This window comes from Chanodichthys erythropterus, chromosome 3 (assembly GCF_024489055.1).
Source record: "Chanodichthys erythropterus isolate Z2021 chromosome 3, ASM2448905v1, whole genome shotgun sequence".
NCBI lineage: Eukaryota > Metazoa > Chordata > Actinopteri > Cypriniformes > Xenocyprididae > Chanodichthys > Chanodichthys erythropterus.
Genome location: NC_090223.1, coordinates 48672322 through 48698803, shown reverse-complemented (window position 1 = coordinate 48698803; position 26482 = coordinate 48672322). Strand labels below are relative to the sequence as shown.

The 26482-nt window shown below is 37.1% G+C and overlaps 3 protein-coding genes and 1 long non-coding RNA gene across 4 annotated transcripts; 3 read left to right on the top strand and 1 right to left on the bottom strand.

The window, feature by feature from the left end:
• The first annotated feature begins 2682 nt into the window (after nucleotides 1-2682).
• LOC137013113 (uncharacterized) lies at nucleotides 2683-3984 on the top strand. Its single transcript, XR_010893662.1, has 3 exons — nucleotides 2683-2918; nucleotides 3540-3745; nucleotides 3823-3984. It is a non-coding gene; the product is annotated as an uncharacterized lncRNA (long non-coding RNA).
• A 1072-nt stretch (nucleotides 3985-5056) lies between these two features.
• ccdc137 (coiled-coil domain containing 137) lies at nucleotides 5057-8592 on the top strand. The gene is made up of 6 exons (XM_067376720.1): nucleotides 5057-5308; nucleotides 5992-6119; nucleotides 6837-7044; nucleotides 7409-7488; nucleotides 7566-7645; nucleotides 7733-8592. Exons 1-6 carry the CDS (start codon nucleotides 5259-5261, stop codon nucleotides 7919-7921), a joined length of 735 nt encoding a protein of 244 aa, XP_067232821.1. The 5' UTR covers nucleotides 5057-5258; the 3' UTR covers nucleotides 7922-8592.
• A 2056-nt stretch (nucleotides 8593-10648) lies between these two features.
• btbd17b (BTB (POZ) domain containing 17b) lies at nucleotides 10649-15369 on the top strand. Its single transcript, XM_067382617.1, has 3 exons — nucleotides 10649-10856; nucleotides 11644-11929; nucleotides 14295-15369. The coding sequence occupies exons 1-3, from the start codon at nucleotides 10649-10651 to the stop codon at nucleotides 15367-15369; spliced, it is 1569 nt and encodes a 522-aa protein (XP_067238718.1).
• Nucleotides 15370-21564: 6195 nt separating this feature from the next.
• Nucleotides 21565-26046, bottom strand: kcnj2b (potassium inwardly rectifying channel subfamily J member 2b). Its single transcript, XM_067382618.1, has 2 exons — nucleotides 25808-26046; nucleotides 21565-25021 (listed from the first exon to the last, which is right to left on the bottom strand). The coding sequence occupies exon 2, from the start codon at nucleotides 24787-24789 to the stop codon at nucleotides 23464-23466; it is 1326 nt and encodes a 441-aa protein (XP_067238719.1). The 5' UTR covers nucleotides 24790-25021; nucleotides 25808-26046; the 3' UTR covers nucleotides 21565-23463.
• Nucleotides 26047-26482: the final 436 nt, after the last annotated feature.

Sequence of the window (26482 nt, the reverse complement as noted above, 5' to 3'; positions counted from 1 at the left end):
TATATTGTAACATAATGACACATTGCATTCACTTCTGAGAAGTCCTGTTAAAAGAGAGAAAATTAAATACAAGAGAGAGACACACGGAGGAGGGAAATATGTGGCAATGTCTTGGATTGCACACTGTCTCTCAGGATTTGCGTCAGTGGCCAGTTTCATCCGTTTTGGAGCCATGTGGTATCTGGAGGCTTAATTCTGAGCTAAGGCTCATCTTGTACTCTCTTCCACCACAAGTGCCTTCTTTAGAATCTGTAAATATTAGCTCAAGATTATTTTAGAAATAAAATAATTTTATGAAAGGAAGCCACTGCTAGTGATAAGGAATCCATTTAAATGTTGCTGCTGGCATTGGGGTATATTTATTATTTGCGCAGCAAGCAAAACTGACTCGGTTAAAGCATTCCTGTGGATATCTAAATTCAGAATGGACATGAGGTCCTTCAAAAGTTAAAGGTGAAGTTTTGCAAATTCTGCACCACTAGAGGCCCCAGTCTGAATGGCAAAATAATGGGCTCTAGTGGATTTATTTGTTTCATGATTTTTGTATTTATACTTAACTAGTTTCAATATCTTCTGTATAGTAGCTCTCACAACATACTTTCTTTGCTTTGTCTAAAAACTGGTCAAGTGCAAAATGTGAAGTTTTTTTCCATGTGTGACTCAAAGTCTACTCATGCTAATCTTCTTGTTCCTAAAGGTTCATTTAAAGAGCACTACTGTGATTCCCAGTGGAGATGTTGAGCTGGCGGTAAATATCCAACAGTTTTGTTTGAGCTAACATTGTTCAGTGAGGTGGAATTTTCAGATGTATGGTTCTAGACAAAACTACATTTTTCTTGGTTTATTGTTAACTTAGTGACTCACACTGTCACTACAGACTGTGTAAGTCACTGTGCAAGTACCTTGCTGTCCATGACTCAATGCTGTCTCAAAGGGATAGAGATTAAGAGGGTACTCACACTAGGCACGGTTGCCTTGAACCGAGCCCAAGCGCGATTGTCCCCCCTCCCCACTCCCCCGCTGACATGCACTCATATTGCATTTAACGGTCCGGGCTGGAGCACGCTTACATCATATACGATGCATTTTTTTGTATGGAAGAAAACAGGATCAGGAAGAAAAGCACTTTTGATAAGATTACCTAATAGATTTATCATTTATGCCGCACACCGATTTTCACTTGCACGTTTTAGAGGATTATTACAAAAGCAGCTGACGTTAATGTTGGAATTTGCAGCTTTACTCACAAACTACAATTCCAGTTTATCAATAAGGTAAGAACCAGACCCATTATAAACCCAAATATACTCAAATTAATTACATTAATTAAAAAGTGTACTATCCAAGTAGTAATAAAGATGTTTGCCATCATAATGATGACAGTAGTGCACACAAAAGTAGTAGCTGTTCCGTGCTCCGGCGCGGTTAGCGCTCACACTGCATGCGAACCGTTCCCAAACACAACTGAACCGTGCTCTGGCCTACCTCTTCCAAGCGGGCCAGGGACGGCTAAATAAACCGCGCCCGGGCACGGTACAGAGCGATCACACTAGTCAAACGAACGGATAGTTCAGAGATCCTAGTGTGAATACACCCTTAGAATACATTAAGAGACAAGTTTTGTCACGAAGTACCCTTCCTGAAGTACCTTTGCCCTCAACAGACCTCTTAAAGGGGTCATTACATGAGAAATCAAATTTTCCTTGGTCTTTTGGCATATAAGAGGTCTTTGTATCATTATTACATCCTGCAAGTTATATAACTTAAAGGAACACTCCACTTTTTTTGAAAATAGGCTCATTTTCCAACTCCCCTAGAGTTAAACAGTTGAGTTTTACCGTTTTCGAATCCATTCAGCCGATCTCCGGTTCTGGCGGTACCACTTTTAGCATAGCTTAGCATAGTTCATTGAATCTGATTAGACCGTTAGCATCTCGCTCAAAAATGACCAAAGAGTTTTGATATTTTTCCTATTTAAAACTTGACTCTATTTTCTAGGCTGATATGGCTAGGAACTATACTCTCATTCAGGCGTAATAATCAAGGAACTTTGCTGCCGTATCATGGCTGCAGCAGTGCAATGATATTACGCAGCGTCTCTCACAAACGTCTCCATGGTTGCAAGACACGTTCCCTGTGCAAGCAGGGGCTCACGGGCGCTGCGTAATATCATTGCACTGCTGCAGCCATGATACGGCAGCAAAGTTCCTTGATTATTACGCCTGAATGAGAGTATAGTTCCTAGCCATATCAGCCTAGAAAATCACAACTTTTTATTTTCCGTCGGTCTTAGTACACGATTTAACTACAGAAGAGTCAAATTTTAAATAGGAAAAATATCAAAACTCTTTGGTCATTTTTGAGCGAGATGCTAACGGTCTAATCAGATTCAATGAACTATGCTAAGCTATGCTAAAAGTGGTACCGCCAGAACCGGAGATCGGCTGAATGGATTCGAAAACGGTAAAACTCAACTGTTTAACGCTAGGGGAGTTGGAAAATGAGCCTATTTTCAAAAAAAGTGGAGTGTTCCTTTAAAACGTCCTTGACATCAATTAAAAAGCATTTATATAATCAAGCTGTAAAAAAAGGTTAATTTGGAACAGAGGTGGCAGGTGACGTCAAAGGGTCACAATCATTTGCATAAAACTACCTCTGGCGCAAGACAGCACTTACTTTTACATCATTGCATCATTGTCCCCGCCCACTGATGTTCAGTGGATAAGCAGCAAATGGACCTAGTGTAGGCCTAGTTGTTTATGATAAGATTGTGATAATAACAAGATTGCGATGCCACCCAGAAGTTGTGTTGTTCATGGTTGTGGAAAAACATCATCTTTGCATAAGTTGCTGAAGGATCCTGATGTTGGAGAAAAATGGATTCAGCTGTTCTGGAATCAACAAGGACCCCACAAACTGTAAGCAACATATTTCACTTTTAAACCGGTAATTACAGTTAAATTCATAATGAATAATTTGATGTAAAAATCATATTAACATTATGTGCACCTCAGGAAACATTATAAAATAATAAAAAAAATCCATTTCATGACCCTTTTAAACAACCAGGGTCAAAGAGATCCATTTCAGAAAATCGTCAAATTTGTGGAGCAATCTTTCTCTTTGGCACAAACATTAGCTCATCATCCACAGAAGTAGGGTAGTGAGCGCCTCTCTTTCAGGGGTCCCTCGCAGGTCTCTGCATATGGATAACAATGTTAGTCACATAAGTTCTGAATGAGCTCTGAGCTAATGTTTAAAACCATAAACCAGTATGTCTAAATACACCACCACCCAGACATATCACTCTCACAAGTGCTCCGCCAGTCGTAAAAACCCATGCCAAACTTGGATTAGCATGGGTGAAACTGGATGATCCCTTATGGTGTTTGTTTCCTCTTCCTCACCGGTGCTTCCCAACGAGATGGGTGACCCCTCATGTTATGTGATAAATTATTTTGACAGAAAGCATAGGATAATTTCTATTTAGGTCTCTTCACGTGTTATTGAAGCATTTGTTTCTTCTCAAATCTTTTCAGCACCACCTGACCACAAAGATGTAACCTTTCCTGAATGACAGCCAGTTCAGTGCTGAAAAAAATCCAGGAAATCAGTGTTATTATTTTAAAATACAGTATAAAATTACAGTACATTTGTGGGAACAAGCATGTAAACAGGTCACAAAGATGCTGCTATGCGGGCAGGTCACTGTGGGTACCTGGGAGTGGAGCTTTCTCAGGAAACGGTGAGTCAGGCCATTCTGAATGTGTCAACAATCCTTCTGTCCACTCTCTTGACTCAAAGAACATGTTGTTCCCTCAGGTGGAGACTGAGGGTCGTCCGGGTGTCCCCAGCTCATGGAAAGGTTTAGTCAGCTGGTTTTGAGAGGCTGTTAAAATGAGCCTGAGTTTGGAGTGTACAGGCTTTGGAAAATAAAACTAATGTAACGGTAAAAGTGGAACTCGGTTTATTAAATCAATTTTGTGGTGATAGCTACACCTTTGCAAAATGCAGCTTTTACTTTTCCCTCATATAACATTGCCTGAAAAACACCTTGTATTATGTGCAATATTTACAATTACAGAGTTTCAGTCATTTATTTATTATCCCTATATTTAAACAGAAGCTGAAAGTATGAGCCTGGGTTAGTGTTAGCCTATATAAAAAAAAGTTTTCCAAGACATTTAAGCCAATTTTCCCTTAAATATACCATTGTATATTCCAAAGCTTTGTCAAGTCAGTTGGTCATGAACCCATATCACATACGATTTCAAAACACTGCTTCAGGAAGCATTGGATCATAAATGAATCAGTGTATCGAATCAGCTTTTCAGAGTGCCAAAGTCACGTGATTTCAGCCGTTGGCAGTTTGACAGGCGATCTGAATCATGATTCAATACGCTGATGCATTTGTGCTCCGAATCTTCATGAAGCAGTGTTTTAAAATCGACCATCACTAAATAAGTTTTTTTTTTTTTTTTTGGCGCACCAAAAATATTCTCTTCACTTTATAATATTAATATTGAACCACTGTACTCACATGAACTGATTTAAATATGTTTTTAGTACCTTTATGGATCTTGAGAGAGGAAATGTCATTGCTGGCTATGCAGGCCTCACTGAGCCATCAAATTTCAACTAAAATATCTTAATTTGTGTTCCGAAGATCAACAAAGGTCTTACAGGTTTGCAACGACATGAGGGTGAGTAATACATGACAGAATTTTCATTTTTGGGTGAACTAACCCTTTAAGAAGGGACCTAAAACAGAGGTGTCTTATTAAGGTGTGTTCATGAAAAAGTGACATTTATGTTAACTGTTACATTATGTAAATAATTAAGGGAATGAATTAATAAAAATGTAACTAATAATGATCATTCCTTACTTAGCTGTTACTACGGAGGCCGTCCTGACTGAGTAGTAAGTTATATACAGCCACGAAAACAGGAGAACACGAAATAAACGTGATAGAAATACGTTCATGAACTTTGGATACTTACTTTGTAAGTAAGGAATAGGCACCGAGAAGAAACTCAGTAATAACTGAAAAAAACAACTGTTTTTGACTGGACTAAATGGCAAATATGATTTACCTCAGAGCCCTCGAGTCCGGAGTGAGTTCATACATCACCGGTGAGCGGCAGTAACGCGCTGATGTGACGCTGATCTCAGCAGCGCAGAGGAAGTCGAGCAGGAACAACACGCCACATGAGTTTACTGTTAGCTGGGGAAAACGCTGTTTAGAGAAAAGTACACAATGAAACCAGAAAAACAACTCAAAAAACAGAAGAATGAGAAGCATTTCAGGTAAATCAGAGGCTTGATGCTTCTTCAGTAACGGCGTTTCAGAGAGACTTGTGGCTATGTCTGAAAATCATTTCAGCTAGTAAATAACCAAATTAACAAGTTGAATATGGAATAATTGATTTCATTTTAGCCATATATATGACAGAAAGTGGTTAAGACAGTTCTCAGTGCAGAGAGTAACTTATTCGGAAACTAGGGTAACTTTGCATCTTTCTGGATTTCTTATTACTCTGCCTCATTGTATATTCCACACTGCCTACATTTCACAGCAAAATGTATTAATATCCACTGTGTGTTCTGTGTCCAACACCTGAAAATGCCACTGTATTCGTATATATGAATGACTGTAACATGTATTTGGGTTGTCTGACACTTGTATAAAAGCATAGTTCTAAAAATATATTTTATTTCATTTCATAGTTCTGAAATGTTAAATCTTATATTTTCATGATTTAAATATCAATTGTAGGTTTATCTTAAACATTTAAAAAAGTGTTGTTGTTTTTTTGCCTTTAATCAAATCTCAATGGCCAAGAGAAATATTTTGTTGCTTTGTCTTTTTAATTGCTTAATTTTGCTCCTCTACAGTTCCAACATTTTTATGAAACATCCTCAATTTTGTAAGATACAAATTTACTCATTTGATTGGTGTTGATATATCTAAACAACAAGTTTCTTATTAGTGCAAAGAAGTCAAAGAAACATGCTGATCCTGCATCAGACGATCACCTCCAGCAGATTCCTCATCGTTTGCGTGAAATCATGAAGAGTAAAGAGTTGATGAAACAAGGCTCCCAGAAAAGGAAAAAAGGTACTGCCAATCTTACACAATTTTTAAAAAATAAATTGGTAAATAAATGCTGCAGCTTGTACTGCACAATAAAAGCAGACCCATAATGTAGATAATTTGTAATATTTAATTTCGAAATGTCTTTGTAATTTCTTTTTATAAATGTAGATAACTTTTTAAAAAGTCAGGATAGCCATTATAATGTTGAGTTGAATTACATTACATTGGACGTTTTATCATATAACTGGAATACCAGCTGCTTAAATTGTTAAATCTGTCAGGAGTTGGGTTAAATCTGTCACTGGTTATTAATTTATTAATGGATGTGACATTATGTAAAATTAATGTATGACATCATTCATTAGTGGCTTGAAGATTGGTAATGATGTTATTGATAATAGTGTTAATGATAATATGTCAATCAAATTATTGTCATGCCTAGAGGGCCAGTAGTGTTTTTTTGAAGCAGTGGTTTAAATTAATTTCGCACTAAATTTTTAAACTTTAAAGATATTTATTTTTGTCATTACACATAATTGTTACCCATTTATGCAAGATTATGTCGATGGCAGTCGATTGAAAATTGAGGTACATTACGCATCATGTGGGCGGCATCACCCCGCTGCTGTCTGGGTGCTGTCTAGTGACCCACAAATATTGCTCAAGGACACGGCCAATGGCAAGGGCAGCGGAGGAAGGGACATCTTGCTGTATGTTTATATATGCCTCTTGTTTTAGCCTCTAAGCCAAAGATGGTCTCAGGAGATATTCCTATCCCACACTTCCGCAGAGGGCGACATGAGTCAGAGAAAGCTTACATCAGCCGCATGACCCAAGAGACTGAGCATGTCCTCTTCCTCACGAACAACCAGCTACAGCGACAGCCAGAGGTTGAGCTAAAGAAAGAAGAGAAGACAGAGGAAAAGAAATCGACTAAAAAGAATTGGTTAGTTTGACATACATTACTGATTAACGCTCAAACTGCAAAGTAGGGACGTTCATACAGAGCCATATATATATGCTTTATAAAAGTATTTTAATGCCTTGTTGTAATGAATCTTATAATGCATTGTTTGATCTCATGAATAATTATAAACACAGTTATACTACATTATAATGCTTATATATTCATTTTTACACCTTTTAAAAAGTATGATGCATCAAACACTTGACAGACAAGCAATTTCAGATCTAACAAGGAATCTGCAAATATTAATTAAAGTGCATTTTAACTTTGGTTAATTTGATTTTCTAGTCATTTCAAACACTGCTTTAGTGCGTTAAAGTGTATTTCGCTTTATTTATTTTAGGCTAAATAAAGGGAAACTACGGCAGCAGAAAAAGAAGATAAACCAGCAAGAGGAGCGTGAAGAGGAGGAGATGTTTAAAGGTATGTGAATATATATGAAAAGATGTGATGCATTAAATGCCCATATGTATCCTGAGCATCATTTCTCTTCCTCTTAGATGAGGTACCGTTTGGAGAGGTTGCCATGGCGCCTCCATCACTGAGTGTTAAACCAAGGAAAGCCACAATCAAACCCCAGGTAAACTGTTTATGTGCATCCACTTATTTTAAAAATCCTAATTAAAATGCATTTTGTTCATAATTCCCATCCTGATTTGACCTCAAGGGGGCATCCAAAGGTCTTCTCCTGAACTCTCTCCTGGGTCACAGTCCTGTGTCGGTAACCAAACCCTCTATGGCGAGGAAGAGGATAATGGAAGAAGAGCGGGAGAGAGTGGTGCAGCTGTACAGACAGATGAAGCAGCGGAAGATAGACAAACAAGAGCAGGACAGGGCTGCCGTGACCTCCACATGATGCTCTGCTCTTTGTATTATATAGTGTTCTATTATATCTATATGTATATTTCATTTTTCTATACATTTATGCTACCTCTGCTGGTCAGCAATGATGAATTTTGCTGTGAGATATTTACAAGTGGATGTAGCAGGACTGTATAAAAGGCAAAAATAAAATATTACATTATACACTTATATAATGTATAGTGAGTTCATATGCATTTGTTCCCTTAATACTCAAAAGGACTCAAACAAAATTTATTCTCAATTTATTACAATTTATTCTCATCTTGCACAGTACAGACATACAGTAAGTGATACCTGAAACTGCAGCTTGTTGAGAGATGTTATATTTCTTAAAGCAAAAGTTTTTCATCTAGAGGATGTATTGTAATTGTGAGAATCCGCATTCTACCCTAAAAGTGATTGGGCAGACCAATCCGTAAGTCATAGAGACTTGAAACTTTGAGGGATGGTAGTACTCGCACTGTCTACATACAACACCACCAAGGTTCGCCCCAATCGGCTTAATGGTGGCACAATAGTAATCAAAAGTACGTTATGGCTCATAACTCCTCCTCAAAACACTGTCTTATATTGTTTGTTGTGGCTTTCTGTCTGCCTAAGAACAGGTGATAAGATGATGTTCTCTTGTATGTTGGAAATAAAAAATAAAATAAAAACATTGTCCATGCATAGATCATTTCATGCTTTGTGTTCATTTAATGAAATAAACTGCAGCTTACATTAAAGGGTTAGTTCACCCAAAAATTCTGTCATTAATTACTCACCCTCATGTCGGCTCAGTGAGGCCTCTATTATCATGAACTTCTCACGATCCAGAAATGTTCTCAAAACATTTAAAACAGTTCATGTGAGTACAGTGGTTCAACCTTAATATTATGAAGTGACGAGAATACTTTTTGTGCACCAAAACAACTAAATAATGACTATTCAACAATATCTAGTGATGGCTGATTTCAAAACGCTGCTTCGAAACTTTCGAATCAGTGATTTGGATCGCGTATCAAACTGCTAAACTATTGAAATCATGTGACTTTGGTGCTCCGAACAACTTATTCAAAACAAAAGTTTCATGAAGCTTCTTGAAGCAGTGTTTTGAAATCAGCCATCACTAGATATTGTTTAAAAGTTGTTATATTGTTTTTTTGGCGCACAAAAAAAGTATTCTTGATCGCTTCATTTCAGTTCGCTTTAGTACCTTTATGGATCTTAAGAAGTTCGGTGACATTGCAATAGAGGCCTCACTGAACCATTGGATTTCATCAGCAATATCTTAATTTGAGTTCCGAAGATGAACGAAGGACTTGTGGAACGACATGAGGGTGAGTAATTAATGACAGAGTTTTCATTTTTGGGTGAACTAACCCAAGCACATGGTTTCATGGCTCTACAAATCTGTGCTATGGTAAGAACCATGCATTTCTGCCCCCTACAATGTAATTATGAGAAGTTTGAATATCATATGACTTATACTGACTCCTCCCAGTCCACACTGCCATGTAGTGGTTAAAAATTACATTTGGTTCACTGTTGGAATCCTTGGCTCTCAGATTTGATTATCACCCTGGCGAAATTTTCGGGTATGTAGGACTTATCGAAGAAAACAAATTTTGCGAACTAGTCATAGGTTTTTCGCCCAATTGGAACCAAACCAGTGCAGAGCCTGACTGTCAATAATGATAAAAAAAAAAGTCTAAATTTCAATTTACGTCCATGATGGGATGCCAAAACGTTGGAGGTGGGTGTGGCCACTTTTATTAAAAAGGCTATCCCTCTTGAACAAAATTACATAATTTCACCCCGGTACACCAATGTACGGGCTCTGTGTGTGGTTGTGTGAAAAAGGATGTGGCGACTGGCCACTTGGTGGCGCTATAAAATGAAAAAAAAACACAAAAATGGTTATAGCTACGCAACAGTCAGTGCGATTTGACTTGAAAACTGGCATTCAGTGTTTTTGTCCGAGGTGCCGCTATTGTCTACGAGGACATTCGCATATCTTGAAAAACGCAGCATCAGCGAATGAATTTCGAGCTGCTGTCAGACAAGGTTAATGTAGGCCGTTCAGAATGAAACTCGCTGGGCCTGCTTGACTTGCAGCCCTAGAAGCCTGTGAGAAATTGGAACTAAATCAACCACTGGGGCTCTACCTCGATGACCGTTATAAAGCTTTAAATCATATATTTCCTTAGTAAATTGCCTGTTTTGGCTGTAAATGGTCTTTTCCATCTATGATCGAGATGGTTGCAGGCTTGAACCCTGTTAATTGCTGCTTGCAGCTATATAAAACTACAAAAATACAACATTTTAGTTTGTTACAAAACATTGAACAGTTTTTAGGTGGTTTTATTTCTTTTTTCATGCTTTCTCTTTCAACTTTAATTAAATCTATTAAATTGCATAGAATGGGTGTTTAGCCACCCAATCAGTGATTTGCGAATGTATTTATGTGTTTTAAGATGTTACTAAATAGATATCCTCTGTGCAATAATATTCATCTTCCAGTGTATTCTTTTCCGTTATTTGTGTTAATACAGTAACAATAGACCCCATGTGTAGACAGCATCCCACTCCATACGCCCACTTCAGTCCAAACATGCGGCCCAGTGCCACAGATCGATATCATGTAACATTGAAAGAGGAGAAACTCACAATCAAAGCGGTTGTCATGGCAACGGCCCAGCCGGATTCCACCAATCAATGGGCTTCATGAGGCTGAGAGATGCTCAGCGATGTGCCAACGTCCTACATAAAGAGTGTGGGGCAGGGAGCCTGGGCAGCACATACTGAGAGAGAGATTGGGGTGGAAAAAAAGGCATTCAGAAGAAAGAAAGACGACATTAATACAGGACGAAACATGGTGAACTCTGGAGGAAGCGTTCCAGCCGTGGTCTGCCTGGCCAACCTTTGTGTTGCACTTTGTGTAGGAGGTAAGATCATAGATTTTTTAGTAGTTGCTGGAATAGCCATATATATTTTTGTATATTATGAGAGAAGACACTTCATGATAAATTGTCATTTTTCCTAGCCTTGTTTTTAGTATTTAACATAAAAAAACTCCAAAACATCTGTATATATTTCTTTATATGGGCAGACTCAATGTTGCACAGTTCAGTTGCATTTACAAGAGAAGTCACCATCTTTACAGGAAATGCAGTAGCTTTCAAATGACTGAACTGATCAAACTGTCAGGCGCGAGTGAGTCACATGACTTCAAGAGCAGCAGTCAGAGCCTTTCATTAACAAGCTCTTTCTAGTGATTTTGTATTCAGGCTTGTATGTTTTTCCTCCTTTTCTTTGGCTCTTTGACACCAAAAGCTCATTTGGAAGCTGAAATATAATTGCTCTAATACTTAATATATTATATGACTCTGAATACTTTTATGATTTTGAAATGAGGAAAATTCATAGTTTAATGCCAAAAAGAGCTGGATGGAAACCCAAATTCTGAAGTGTGTTTCACATTTATAACACCTGTTCCAACTACATAAATGACATACAAGTAAGAATTGCTGCAAATGTGAATCTCTGCGAGATTTATTCATACATTATTCAATAACCGATCAAATATGCAGTGCAAATGTATGCAAGAACCCTTGTTTTTGAATGTTTGTTGCTCTTCTGAAGTTAAAATGACACTTTGTACAGCCTCTTTTCTTTAGTTCCCCTCTTTCGTAGCCTCAATCCTCTCACAAATGTGGCATTTCTGTCCATCAGCTGCACTGAAGCCAGATGTGGTGTTGGAGAACAGTGCTACCACACTGAACCATTCAATGGCACTGGTGCAGCGCATGGAGGCCCTGCTGACCCAGGGAAACGGCAGTGATGTGATCCTACGCGTTCAGACCTTGAACACGGACGAGGTGAAGGTGATCCAAGTCCACTCGCTGGTGTTGACCCTACAGAGCGACGTTTTTGACGAGCTCCTGCAGACCCGTAACTCCACTGCGATGGTCCTCAGAGAGACGCCTGACTGTGCAGCTGTCTTTGATAAGTTCATTAGGTGAGCGATTCATTGCTAATGGGTCATTTAGCAAAGTTTTATACAGAGTGATTTACAATGTCCTTGGAGCAACCTTTGATTGAGGTGACTGCTCATGCTTTACCCTTGAACCTACAAACTTTCAGTCAACAGCCTAAATCTATAATCAATAAGCCATAACACTCTACTAACTGGCAGCAACTAACTACAGTTTCTGGGGATAAGCCTATTATGTAATGTGTTTGCCTTTTAGTTGACTTTGGTAGAAAATGTATTGTGATCACGTAATGATCTTGTTTTGTTAGGTTAGGTTAGGTTCTCGACTTGATTTGTACTGTGAAGTACTGTTACAAAAGATTCATTTAAAAAAAATAAAATTTTTGTATCTAGTAATAGGGAAGGTGCCACATTTTGTTTGTTATTTTATGCTTTCTATTTTTTTTTTTTTTTTAATATATATTATAAATTTTTTAAACAAAAAATATAGATTTAATTGTTTTTTTTTTTAATGTTATTTTACATTGTAGATTTCCAACAAAATAATTTTATTTACTATTGTTTTTTATTTTTTTATTTATTTTACAGATTTTCCACAAAACTACAGAGCCCTTAAAGGGACATGGTGAAGGAAAAAATTTGGGAAAATATATTTGTCAATGCTGTTGCATTCTCTCGCAAATGTTTTGCATTCCGCAGAGAAACATTGCGTTCGCTCACAAAACCTTTTGAGCTCTTTGCAGTCGAAAGTTTCTTGCGAGGGAACGCCAAAGCATTGACTTATTTTTCCTCCCGTCTCATATTTTTTTCCACTACCATGTCCCATTAGGGCCTCCGTACAAAACACATTTGGAGGGAAATTTAAATCAAGTATTTAAAAATTACTCTCCACAAAGCTAACGTTAGTCTTCCTGGGGTCCATTATAAAATTGGTCCATTATAAAATTTAAATAGCAAGCCATAACATACATTCATATATAACTTACTATAGTAGTGAATTTTATGTCAACATTAAGGATAAAACAAATGCAACTGAATTACATGGATATTTTAAAGGACACAATGGTGAAAGATCATGAATATTTCCAGGTTTTACCTACATCTAGGCCTCACATCATGTCAGATAAATGTACGAAACCCGCTTATGACATGCGAGAACAAATATGTATATCGTGGCAATGAATCACCAATTTGCTGCTACGACTTACTAATACGTAAGGACCTTTTACTAATTTGTTCCCTCACTTTAAGTAAATCGCGTGCACGATATAATAATCATTTTACTAAATCATGGTCATGTAATATTTCATTTTCTTATTTTAGTTAAATTTAAAGGGAATGAATTAGTACAATGTGGCCACGATTTATTAAATTGAGGAAACAAATTATTATATCGTGCACACGACTTGCATAAAATGAAGGAACAAATGCTTAAAGGGTTAGTTCATCCATAAATGCTTTCATTAATTACTCACCTTCATGTCGTTCCACACCCGTAAGACCTTCATTCATCTTCAGAACACTAAGATATTTTTGATGAAATCTGATGGCTCAGTGAGACCTCTATTGACAGCAAGATAATGAACACTTTCAATGCCCAGAAATCTACTAAAGACATATTTAAAACAGTTCATGTGACTACTTAATGTTATGAAGTGACTAGAATACTTTTTGTGTGCCAAAAAAACAAAATAACGACTTTATTCAACAATATCTAGTGATGGACAATTTCAAAACACTGCTTCATGAAGCTTCGAAGCTTTACAAATCTTTTGTTTCAAATCAGTGGTTCGGAGTGTGAATCAAACTGCCAAAATCACGCCCCCCAGTGGTGAACCATTGAAATTTAGAAACACTTATGATGTAATGAAGCCTCATTTACTGAATTCATGTGACTTTGGCAGTTTGATTCATGCTCATAAACCATGATTTGAAACAAAAGATTCGTAAAGCTTCATGAAGCAGTGTTTTGAAATCACCCATCACTAAATATTGTTGAATAAAGTGTTTTGTTTTTTTAATTTTTTTTTAATAAAAGTTTTGTTTTTTTGCCGCACAAAAAGTATTCTTGTTGCTGTAGTCACATGAACTGTTTAAAATGTCTTTAGTAGCTTTCTAGTAGCTTTTCTAGTAGAAACGACATGAGGGTGAGTAATTAATGATAGAATTTTCATTTTGAATTGACATTTCCCCCTCAAATGTCATGTGTGGGTCTACGTATAAATGAGACGATGAAGAATAGAGTAAAAGACTTTAAGTGCACCATTTATTGCAGCAGTTGTGTTACGTTATCAGTCTACATAGGTCATGAAGGTAAAGTTTCAGGGTAATCTCTGGTAAAGCGTCAATGGGAAGGTTGATTTTTACAGCCCGACTTCTTTCCCTGCAGGTACTTATACTGCGGTGACATCACAGTGCGTCTGAACCAGGCCATTCCTTTACACAAGCTTGCCAGCAAGTATCATGTGTGGGACCTCCAGCAGGGCCTCACCCAATACATGACCCAGCACCTGTCCAGCGATTCGCCTACGGGTCACGTAGTGAGCTGGTACCAATACGCCACGCAGATCGGGGATGTGAGCCTGCAGAACAGCTGCCTGCAGTACCTGTCCTGGAACCTGTCATCGGTTCTGCAGAGCGCCGAGTGGAGCTCTGTGAGCGAAGAACTGCTGCTTTCTCTCTTGCAGCGTTCAGACCTGGTTCTGCAGAGCGAACTGGAGCTGTACGAAGCTCTGGAAGCCTGGATCAACCAGAACCATCCTTCAGGTGAGACGGCCGAGAATGCACTCAAAGCAATACGTTACGCCATGATATCACCCCAACACTTGTTCCACCTACAGAAGAAGTCGTCTCTGATGTTGAAATATTACGAATCCGTACGCGATCTGCTCTTCCTGGCCTTCCAGTTCCACGCAGCCTCACCCGTCCAGCTCGCAAAGTACTTCGACGTTAACTGCAGCCTCTTCATGCCGCGTAACTACCTGTCTCCAGCATGGGGCTCCCCGTGGGTGATCAACAACCCTACTCGAGACGACCGAAGCTTCAGCTTTCAGACTCAGCTTGGACCGAGCGGTTACGACACCAGCAAACGCGTGACGTGGAACGCTCTTTTTTCTCCACGCTGGCTTCCTCTTAGCGTGCGATCCGCTTACCCAGAGCAGGGATCCTTGCAGCCCACCCGTACCGACGGGGGGCGTCCGCGGATCATCGTCACACCTGCCACCTCAAGCCCCGACTTTGCTGGCGTCAGCTTTCAAAAGACTGTCATCGTTTCGGCCCGCAAGCAGGGGAAGGTGGTGGTCCGTCATGTCTACAACTTCCACCAGAGCACGGAGGAGGCGGGAGACTTTCTGTTGGAAGCGGACCTGCAGCGTAGAGCATCTGAGTACCTTATTGACAGCTCGCTCTACCTGCACATTATTGTGAAGCCCCTCTACCACAGCCTCATAGTTGCTAAAAAGTAAGAGTGTAGTTCCTCTACCAATGATGTATATGGTATGTAATGCCCTTTGAAGGAACGTTTTACATGTCTAAAATACATTATGCATTTGACAGACACTTTTATTTTGATTGACTTTTTGCAAATAACAAATGTTTTGATCATCACCAAATTTTATTGTTGATGTCAAAATAAAATCAAAATCAAATCTATTTCTTTTTTTTAAATTAATTTTCCTAGTGTATTCTAAAAAAAGAAAAATGCCCATTTTTATTCCATTTTGTTTCATTTGGACATGAGATTAAATAAGTAAAACTGGTTGTGAATGTTTTTGGTTACTTTATCTTTTTTTTTTTTTTTTTTTTTTTTTTTTTATAGTGCATGAAAGCTCACCCAAATTTTAATAGTAATTTGAAGACAAATTTCTATATTGCCATGTTTGACTTTAATTTGTCATCCCTTAAGCTGTACGGTGAGCATGCCAATTGCTTTCATAAAAAGAAAAAAAAAAGTTACAAACCAAAAAACGGTTTACCTAATTGTTCTTTGCTGATTAATGAATAATGCAGTTGCAAATATCATTTTAGTTTACAATGAAATATACTAAATTCATTTTTTGCTCACTTGTTATATTGCAATTCATGTTGCATTTCATTAAAACCACAATTTCTGAACCTACAAATTACTGTGTCTATTCATTAAGATTCTTTGCACTTTCTTCCGCTCATACTCGTTGGTCCCATTCAGTGCCATTATAAAGCTTGGAAGCATCAGGATATTAATATAACTCTGATTGTGTTCATCAAAAAGAAGAAAGTCATATACACCTAGGATGACCTGAGGGTGAATAAAGCTAATTGTAATTTTCATTTTAAAGTGAACCAATCCTTTAAGACTCTTCAAAGTCACAAGAAAGTGAGTATGAACAACTTTCACAAGTTGAAACTTCATCATTGTTGTTTCCATGTCCTCTAGTGGTCAGAAAGTGGTACATCCTATTAGAATTGAGAGAATGGTTTAAAGCTTGGCTGCTAAATAAGCAGACACTTACTTTAGTGTTGACAGGTTTCATAATGATGCCATTTGGCAGGAGTAAAGCTATCAGAAGATATTAGAAAGCCAGCTGGAGCACAGCAGTGCAAACACAGCATTTAGAAGCAGCTGCTGGAGTGATTATGCAGGGCAGGTGCATGCTGGGAAAAGAAACCTGATGCTCAGGCTGCAGAATGTTTGGAATAATATACTAGCTTTCTGCACCATATATACTGTATACAGACAAGTGAGAATGCAGTGAAAAACAGGATGTATGCTAAATTGTAGTCACATGACCTCATCATGTTTGTGTAATAAAAAAAGTGGTTTCAGATGCAGCCACATGCTTCCATACCATAGGCAAAAAACAGTTTTTGACAAAAGAAGTATGTCTGAATTCACAGTACTCATAAAAGAAAAGGTAAAAAGTATCTGGATGACCTAGTTCCGGCGAGATTCTGAAGTGTGTTTACGATGGACCGTTTATTATCCCATGAGGCCACGGGAGAGGATTTATAAATGGCAGTGAAGTGACATAACTGATGCTGGTAGGTCACATGATAATGACAGCATAATTATTGTAGTATGTCTAAATTACATTCACACACTCATACTATTTAGAACATCCTTTTTAAGCGGTTGTTAAATAATTATTTATCCAAAGTAAGTACCTAAAGTATGTGATTTCAGATTAACAGGGATAGCTGCAAGTCAGAGTAATGGGCATCCCTAAAGGTGAATTGCTGCAACAGAAACTAACCCCTAACCCTACACCACACCTTGACAGCTTTCACAACCAATGATAAAGACCTTTCTCCATGTCCTTGAAGTGGTGTTGCACAGACCAATCGCTGTGCTCTGTTAAGTATTCACATTTTGGTAAATGTATTAGACAATCTATATGCATACACAAAATGTACATAATATGTAATCTGTGCACAGCATAATGCAAACTTTTTGTATTGTGATAGTAGTGGTTCAGTGTCGCTAGAGGTCATTAATGGACACTGCTTTATGTAATCAGCATTGGAGAGAATGTGTTATCTGTCAATACTGCTCACTCAGGAAATGTCAGTCTGCAGAGATGTCAACAGAGACAATGACCGGTAACACTTTAGTATAGGGAACACATATAAACTATTAACTACAACTTTTCCCTCAATAAACTCCTAATTTACTGCTTATTAATAGTTAGTAGGGTAGTTGTTAATTTTAAGTATTGGGTAGGATAGCCAATATTCTAGTAATATGCATGCTAATAAGTATGGAAGAGGATTAGGGCCAAGCAATAATAAAAAAAACCATCTCAAGATTAAAATTGTTAAATTTTGAGAAAAAACTCGTTAAATTTCACGAAAAAAGTCGAGATAAAATGTTGAGAATAAAGTCATTAAATTACGAGAAAAAAGTCATTAAATTACGAGAACAATTACGAGTTGTTAAATTACGAGAACAAATTCGTTAAATTATGAGAAAAATGTCGTTAAATTTCGAGAAAAAAGTCGAGATAAAATGTTGAGAATAAAGTAATTAAATTACGAGAAAAAAGTCATTAAATTACGAGAACAATTACGAGTTGTTAAATTGCGAGAACAAATTCGTTAAATTATGAGAAAAATGTTAAATTTCGAGAAAAAAGTCAAGATAAAATGTTGAGAATAAACTCATAAAATTTTATCTCGACTTTTTTCTCTAAATTTAACAACATTTTTCTCATAATTTAACGAATTTGTTCTTGTAATTTAACAACGTTTTTCTTGTAATTTAATGAGTTTATTTTCAACATTTTATCTCAACTTTTTTCTCGAAATTTAACGAGTTTTTTCTCGAAATTTAACAACTTTTTTCTTGTAATTTAACAAGTTTATTCTCAACATTTTATCTCGACTTTTTTCTCGAAATTTAACAACTTTAATCTCAAGATGGTTTTATTTATTTACTATTGCTTGGCCCTACTCCTCTTCTGTAAATAAGCAACTAGTTAAAAGACACTAAAATAAAAGAAACCTGGCTCTTTATCTTGTGTTTAGATATTTTAATCTTCATAATGCAGTTTTTGAAGATTGATGAGTTTTGAAGATCTTTATGTAAAAAATAATATATACATATATATATATATATATATATATATATATATATATATATATATATATATATATATATATATATATATATATATATATATATATATATATATATAGCTTCGACTACCTTATTGCTTTTATAAAACGGTTTACCCCACAATACTATTATATTAAAGCCAAAAATATAAATCAATGCAACTTTCATGAAGTTAACTTTCACTATGCTTCTGTCGAAAAAAAAAAGTCCCTGAGCGTGAACAGCAACAGAAGTTACATTAATTACAGCATTAGATGGCGGGAAAGACTGTCTTTATGAGAACTGTTGTGTCAGTCAGTAGCGAAGACTTTTATATTGAAAAAACTGAATTGTTGTGAACACGGAACAAGACGCAACTGACAAAAGCTTTGACTAGCGCTGTCAGTCATGGGAAAACCCCTGAATTGTTAAAAGGACAAGATCGGACATTTAAACAGATTATTATAAACATAGATCTGATCTGAAAGGAGGGTATCACATACAGTTTCTGCCAATCTCGTGTTAATCTTGAGTACATCTAGAGTAATATTGCATCCTTCATATCTCCGAAAAGTCTTTATTTTTATCATATTTATAAAAGATACATACACTGTACCGAGTCTTTCTGAAAAAAGCCGAGCTCCTGGAGGCGTGCCTGCTGTCAGTGTTGTGGGCAGAGCTAGAGTCACGAGTGCGTGCAGCTTTTGCGTAGAGATTGTCTACTAGCTGCGACATCATTATAAATAAAAAGGAAACAAAAACGTCCGTGTTGTTTACATTTGATTCACTTGCACGCTGACTGCCAACATAACACAGACATTTAATGTAGTTTTACTCACCACCAGCGATCTGCAAATCCAGCATCGAACTGGACTGTTAATCCACTGTTCCCTTAATGCTGTGTTCTTTGGGAAGCTGAAAAAGGTAATCTTTCCCTCACAACCAAAAACACACTCCTTTGTTGACAGGAGCTGTGTCTCATTTCGGAGGCTGCGTCCTCCGGAGGTCGCATTTGAAGGCTGTATACGTCATCAAAGAAACTTTGGCCATGTTTAGCATGAGAATGGATGAAATAGCATTACACCCCCCTTGAAGGAAAATTTGTCACAATACTCTTCTACATAATACAGTAAGCTTTACGTTTACGTTTAAGTTTACATTGCTAAAGCGGTTGCTAAGGGTGTTGTGTAGTGATACACAGAACTGTTGGGTGAAGCGGTCATAGACGTGTTTTATTGTGAATAAATCACAGCTATTGGCCAATCAGAATCAAGGACAGGAACTAACCGTTATATATATATAAAATCACTTCAGACTATATTATTTTTTATGAAGTTGTTTAACAGGCTGTTTACGACCCTCATTTGACAAATTCTATGGTATCCTTGCATCACCAGTATATATAAGATTAAACTACATATTGTGGCCTGAAATAGGGGATCCTAAATGATCCTATAAATATCTGGGTTGCTCATGGCAGTCATTGAAATTTTGGGGTTTATCCCAGAATAAAAGTTACAATACATACTTTAAAATATAAAATAAATGTTGAAATGTTACATCTGCATGCTCTCGTTTTCATTAAGTGAATCTTTTATTATTAATGTAAATAAAACAAAATGTTCAAAGTTTACTTCAAAACACGGTAATGCAATAAATAAATAAATAAAATAAAAAAATTTTGTTATTGAGTCACTAAGTATATTTTTAACATTCTTTTGAAGTGAGCATTCTGTTTAAATGAGTTCTTCTGAGATAAAATTGCTTGCTGAATTTCCCAATTTTATTATATCTAGATGCCTAGCAACTCTGACCTAAAAGTGAACCAAGAGTTTCTTCATTATGTCTCTATAGAGCACAATGCAGCTCTGAATGATTTGAAATGTAACATAAACAAATGACCTTTAAGACTTTAGCAGCACAACCCATGGTTATGGATCAACCCTTGAAGGAATTTACCAGCACGGTGGCATGACACGCTCAACATTTTTGTTTGCAGACTCATTGCAAACAAAAATCAGATACCTGATTGATTCAAATTCAGGAGTGAGAAACATGTTGACGCAAAATCTCATTTAATCTACATGACTGCTCTGTGAAACTGTGCGTCATATAGTTTTTTCCTGCACCACAGCATGGTAGAGGGATAATCCTAATCTCAAAACCAGACTTCATTCATCAGGAATAACATTAGAGATTAAACCTAATAACTGCAGAGACCATACCTGAACTGATACGGCACTTTTAATAACTTTCACTGCAACAGCTGCTTCATATTACCTCGTGTTCTTTATTTTGTAGCTCGGATTAAGGCTTAACTCATTTTACACAGAAGTACCTCTTCTTTATATATATATATATATATATATATATATATATATATATATATATATATATATATATATATATATATATATATATATATATATATACTTGTTCATTAAGCATCTGATGCTCAATGAAATCTAGTCAACTGATTTTTTCTTTCTCTAGTAAAGAGGACATGTCATTGGATAATGTGGAAAATTGCCTCAGGGAGAAATCAGACTTTCAGCAGAACAAAATCCAATCCTCTCATTGCATCTCCTGTGTCCAATCGATACTCTGTTTACAAAAACTAGGGTCATGGATTTAAATTAGTCCGGCCACACAGTCCTTGTCTGGATGATCTGAATGTCAACTACTGTACATGAATGAACGTCTTCTCTTTAAATGTAGCATGTATACATATGTGATGCCATACTCTGAAATGCTATCATTTAGGATTACATAATTTGGTGGCAGTCAAAATACCTTTATTTTTATGAAATATCAAATATTCTGCAGGCCAAAGAAATATATATAATAAAGTAATATTATATGATATCGCACACATGTCAAGGATATTAATTTTAGGCTTTTTATACCTGCTGTTAGAAACACAGACCATAATTATGCATAAAACCAAACATTTAAAAACATGGACCAGGGTTCACCTTGAATTTATAAGAAATCGGGCAGACTTCACAGATGATCACACTGCAGATTATATTGTTAATCAATAATAACTTTTATTGTGGTTTGATAGCTACTCTCACAGTCTTGTATATATATAAAAAACAGATTAGATATTGGTCCCCAACTGTTTCACAGCATTGCAAGTCATTATTACTTGGGCTTGAACACATTATGTCATACAAATTTTGTCAACATATTTAGATTTTATAATCTTCCCTAAATAGCAGCAGATAAGTAACATTTGTGCCTTCATTTATAAACATTAACATTCATGTCTTCAGTCACTGAAGCTATATTGCACATCAAAAGCACATATACTGCTATGAACATGACATTCTTTACATATTATTCAAAGATTTGCTGTAGTGTATTTACAACTCTTTGACCATTTGTGCTGTATGAATGCCAGATTTCATCCAAACCCTGAGATGTTAATTGTGCTCTAACAAGCCCTGTCGCTCAGGTCATAGAAGATGCAGTACATGGACTGAGGAGCTTTACGTTCACTAATGGTCAAACAATAAGTGCCCTAGATTAGCTTATACGGTCTTTAAAATGGATAGCTAATCTTCAGTACTGATATCGTAATGCATTTAACCACATCAAATGTACGTCATCAACAGATTTCTGCAACAGAACTGTATTTATAGAAAGAATAGAGAAGTATGTTAAGAGACCAGCTCATTAACAGGTTCATTATTTTCAGTCAAGGTTTTCAAATCATCTGTGAACACATAGCTCTTCACATAAAAATGCCTACTGTCAATGACAACTACATTATAAATGTGAAATATGGATGCTAGTGTTCTAACTTTATACTTCTGCTCATTTATCTTGAATTGTGTTATCATTGCAGTGAGTTTAAATGCTCAAAAACTCCTCTATGGCATAGACGAGATCAAAAGGAAACATTTGGTTCTCATCTTCACTACAAGCTTCATTATACCAGCTCTGCTTTTGTAGACAAACATGATTTCATCACAACACAAGGTATTATCCTGAATTTACTATTAATAGCCTGTGTGCAAGGAAGGACAATGGGACAAAATAGTCAACCGTCCGTCCTGTAAAATCATCGTGACTTGTAAAATTATAGCTCTGCTCCAAAACCTAGTGAGCTACATACATATACAGCATGTTACAGCATCATAGACTGGCTTCATGTGTAAAAGCTGCTCCCAAACAACATTATACTACTTCCTTAAGGCAGCCTACCTTGTTTTGGCCAACTGTATCCTTAATGGAGAAAGAATGCCCAGAATGCTTTGTGACAAGCTCAAAGAAATAAAAAGTGCATCCAAGATGGTGGAGAGGAAACTAGCTCTATCCAATTTGAATGGACTGCTTTTGGACCTTTTAGAGTACTGCATCTTTAGATAAATGCGAATGTGAAACTTCATTACACTGTATAGAACCTTTTTTAAGGGTTCCTATAATGGGATCATTTTATGGATTTAGCTTTAATTAAACTTATTTTTATTAAATGTAATGAATTAAACATCTTCATCATTATTAAATGGAAATAACCCATTCAAAACAAAAGCATTAAGCAATCATTTAAGACATTTCTCCTTATATAGACCTTATTGGTATAAAGGGCTTTTTAAAATTGAGTCAAAACCCTGGGGTTCTATATAGAATGCCACTGATCCATTTTTTTTGGTCCAGGAGTGGATTAAAGAAAAAAGTGTGAAATATAAATGAGCCATATTGAGTTGTTTTGACTAGTTTGGAATTGGTGTTAAGTTATATTGTTTGGCCTACTTGGTTTGGAACAGAGCTTTTAAAATAGATTTGAAAGTTCATGTTTGTTGATCGGTCTTCTTAGATAACAAGCCAAAGTGAAAGTTTCAAGACATCTGCAACCCAACCTTCTTGGTTCCTCTCAAATCAATGGAAACATGCTCTCAAAACAGCATCAAAACAGCCTTTCCTCAGTCAGGCTTTTTCATTTGTATGCTGTACACCACAAAGCATCTTTCTTAAATCGTCATATCTCTGGCTGCTGTCTTAAAGGTTTGAGCTGAAGTGGTAAAGTATCCTGACTGGAAGCTGTGCTTTTGACATCATCAATAATGGATCCTTCCAAGGCCACACTGTCTCTTCTGTTATTCTGGTCTTCTTCATCATCACCTTCATCATCGTCATCCTCAGTTTCCTCTTTATCCATGAAGGCTACTTCGTTCTCATAACAAAAAGAGTTCGAGCTAGATGTGATGTACTTCTTTTCGGCTAAATCTCGAGCGCTGCATTGAGGCGTGCTGGGAACCTCGTATGTGTTCTCAAAGTGCGAATAGTCCACTTTGTAATGATTTTTCTCCTCAAAGAGGACGGGTTCAAAACGATGACCCCACAGGATTTCGTTCGTCACGTAAGAGCTGCGACACTGAGTGGTCATGGCCGTAGCTTCCACCATGCCTTCCAAAATCACGACTATCTCCAGCTCCGAACTCTCCAGTTCCTGTTTGTTCATGTCATAGAATGGACTGTCCTCATCTATCTCATGAACAATGGTGATGGGGGACACTAAAAATATACGGTCAATACCAGTGTCGAATCCCACATCAATGTCTATCTGATCCAGCGGGATGAACTCACCTTCAATGGTGGTGCGAGATTTGAGCAGCTGGGCACGAACGTGAGCTTCCACCAGGTGGCTTTTCCGGAGGTTCCCGACCCTCCACATCAGACACAGTTTACCGTCCCTCATGGCTATTGTGGCGTAGTGACTGAACACAAGGGTTTCGTTTCTTTTCTTAGGCTTAGCCATCTTAGCCATGACTGCACCAATGATGAAGGCGTCAATGATGCATCCCAAGATGCTCTGGAAAACCACCATGAAGACTGCAATAGGACAGTCCTCCGTTACATATCGGTAGCCATATCCAATAGTCGTTTGTGTCTCCACGGAAAACAAGAAGGCTGCAGTGAAGCTGTCGACGTTCGAAATGCAAATCTGCTCTTGATTCTCCGAGCCCCCTGACGAAAGTGCAACAAGCCAGAATATTAATCCAAAGAGAAGCCAGGACAGCAGGAAGGAGAGGCAGAAGAGGACCATCATCCAACGCCAGCGGATGTCAACGCATGTCGTGAAGATGTCCGCCAGGTAGCGTTGACCTTTTTCACTCATGTTGATGAACTGCACATTACAGTGTCCGTCCTTGTTGACGAAACGGCTTTGTTCTTGGTGTTGCGTTTGCACTTTGCTGCCAACGTTTCCATTGCCGTAGCCATTTTGCACAGCGATGGGGGACAGCTTCATCCCACCTTCCTCAGAGGAAACTATGCTGTATCGGTGGGCTCTCACACTTCCCATCAGTTCCGAATGAGGGGGCTGAGCCTCGTCTGCTTTGGACAACAGTCTGAGTTTCTGGAGGACGCGTTGGAGAAACACTTTCGACCTCTCACGTGGACCAACACACAAACAACAATCAGGATTTCCTTGAAATCACGCAAGCAATGAGATAGATGTTCCAAAAAACAATGTTTTCAATGGAGCTACGAGGATTGCTCCTCTTCCGTGAAATGACTGGACATCTTCGGCAAAACTGAAAAAGTAACACAAAGTAAGAGTATGAAGAAACGAGCCTGATGAATGAGAGCACAAAGCAAGCAGTTTTCACAAAGATTGTGCTTGTTTACGAACTATGACATGAAACTGTTCTAAAGATTAACTGTCAAGATTAAAACACAAATATATTTCCATGCATCCTTTTTGTCCTTTGGCCAACATTAATATCAAGAGTGATGTAACACTTGGCATGGCCTGACAGAATGATCCAGAAACACCGATGTAAAGATTAAAGCTGCATATTCAGTCAGCAAACGATACACCACATAATACCAAATGTATAATATTAAAACAATAAGATGAATAAATATATAGGTAGTTGATATAATATATGGACATGGATATGAACAAATACATTTTTAAAAGTACAAATATTAGGGGTAACACTGGGGAAAATGTATGTATATGTATCATAATATCTATAACATGTAAATACATTCATATATAAGACTCATATAATAATTATGAATTTAGAAAATGGTAACAACTATATTTAGAAGCAAAAAAACTAGATTCGTGCTGGCATAATACACCTAAATAACACTTTACACAGGTTTAGGCCTCCAACAAAAAATCTGATGACATACAATTTAAATGGACAACTGTCTAACAAGTTAAAATTGTGTCTCAATAAAAATGACCTAAAACTGCCCTTGAGAAATTCTGACCGGTATAACACCAACTGCTAATCTCTAATGAGTTCAGTGGCAGTTTTAGCTACTAGTAAGCAAAGATATCTCCACAAAACTAAAACGAAGCTTACCTTCCAGAGTTCAAGAACAACAGAAGTTCAGATCAGCACATTTCCGCAGATTGCAGTTGTTGTTATCCGGTGGGACAGATCAGTCAAACACCATGGGACTTGATGGTGGTTTCGATCATCTCACTCAGTGTTGGCCAAAGCTCAAACCGATCGAAGAATAGTTTTAAAAAGCCTGTTAATCTCCGCCCAGACTGTCAGGTCATGCAGCTGTGAAGATTACAGCATCTCTCACCGTATAATCACAGCCTGCCTTCATGATAACATGATGTAATAATGACAATAATCAGGTTTAAATAAATGATACGATTGCAGAATAGAATATTATCATTTATTTCAGTATTTATTGTGAAGTTTTTAAGACAAAATAATGTACTTTAAGACAAAATAAAAACTTTGTTACGTTAATACTCTCTGAGAAAATAAACAACATGTAGGTGAATATGTTTGTTAACAGTTGCAAGTGCAAGTTACAACCGAGCAATTTATTAATGAATAGGAATATTTAAGTAAAATTGGGGTCTGTAGATTTTTTTTAACGTTTTTCTCACGAAGGCTCCATTTATTTGATCAAAATAAATTAATAGCTGTAATTTGAAATATTATAACTGTTTAAAATAACCGCTTCCTATTTTAATATTTTAAAATAATGTATTCCTGTGATGGCAAAACTGATTT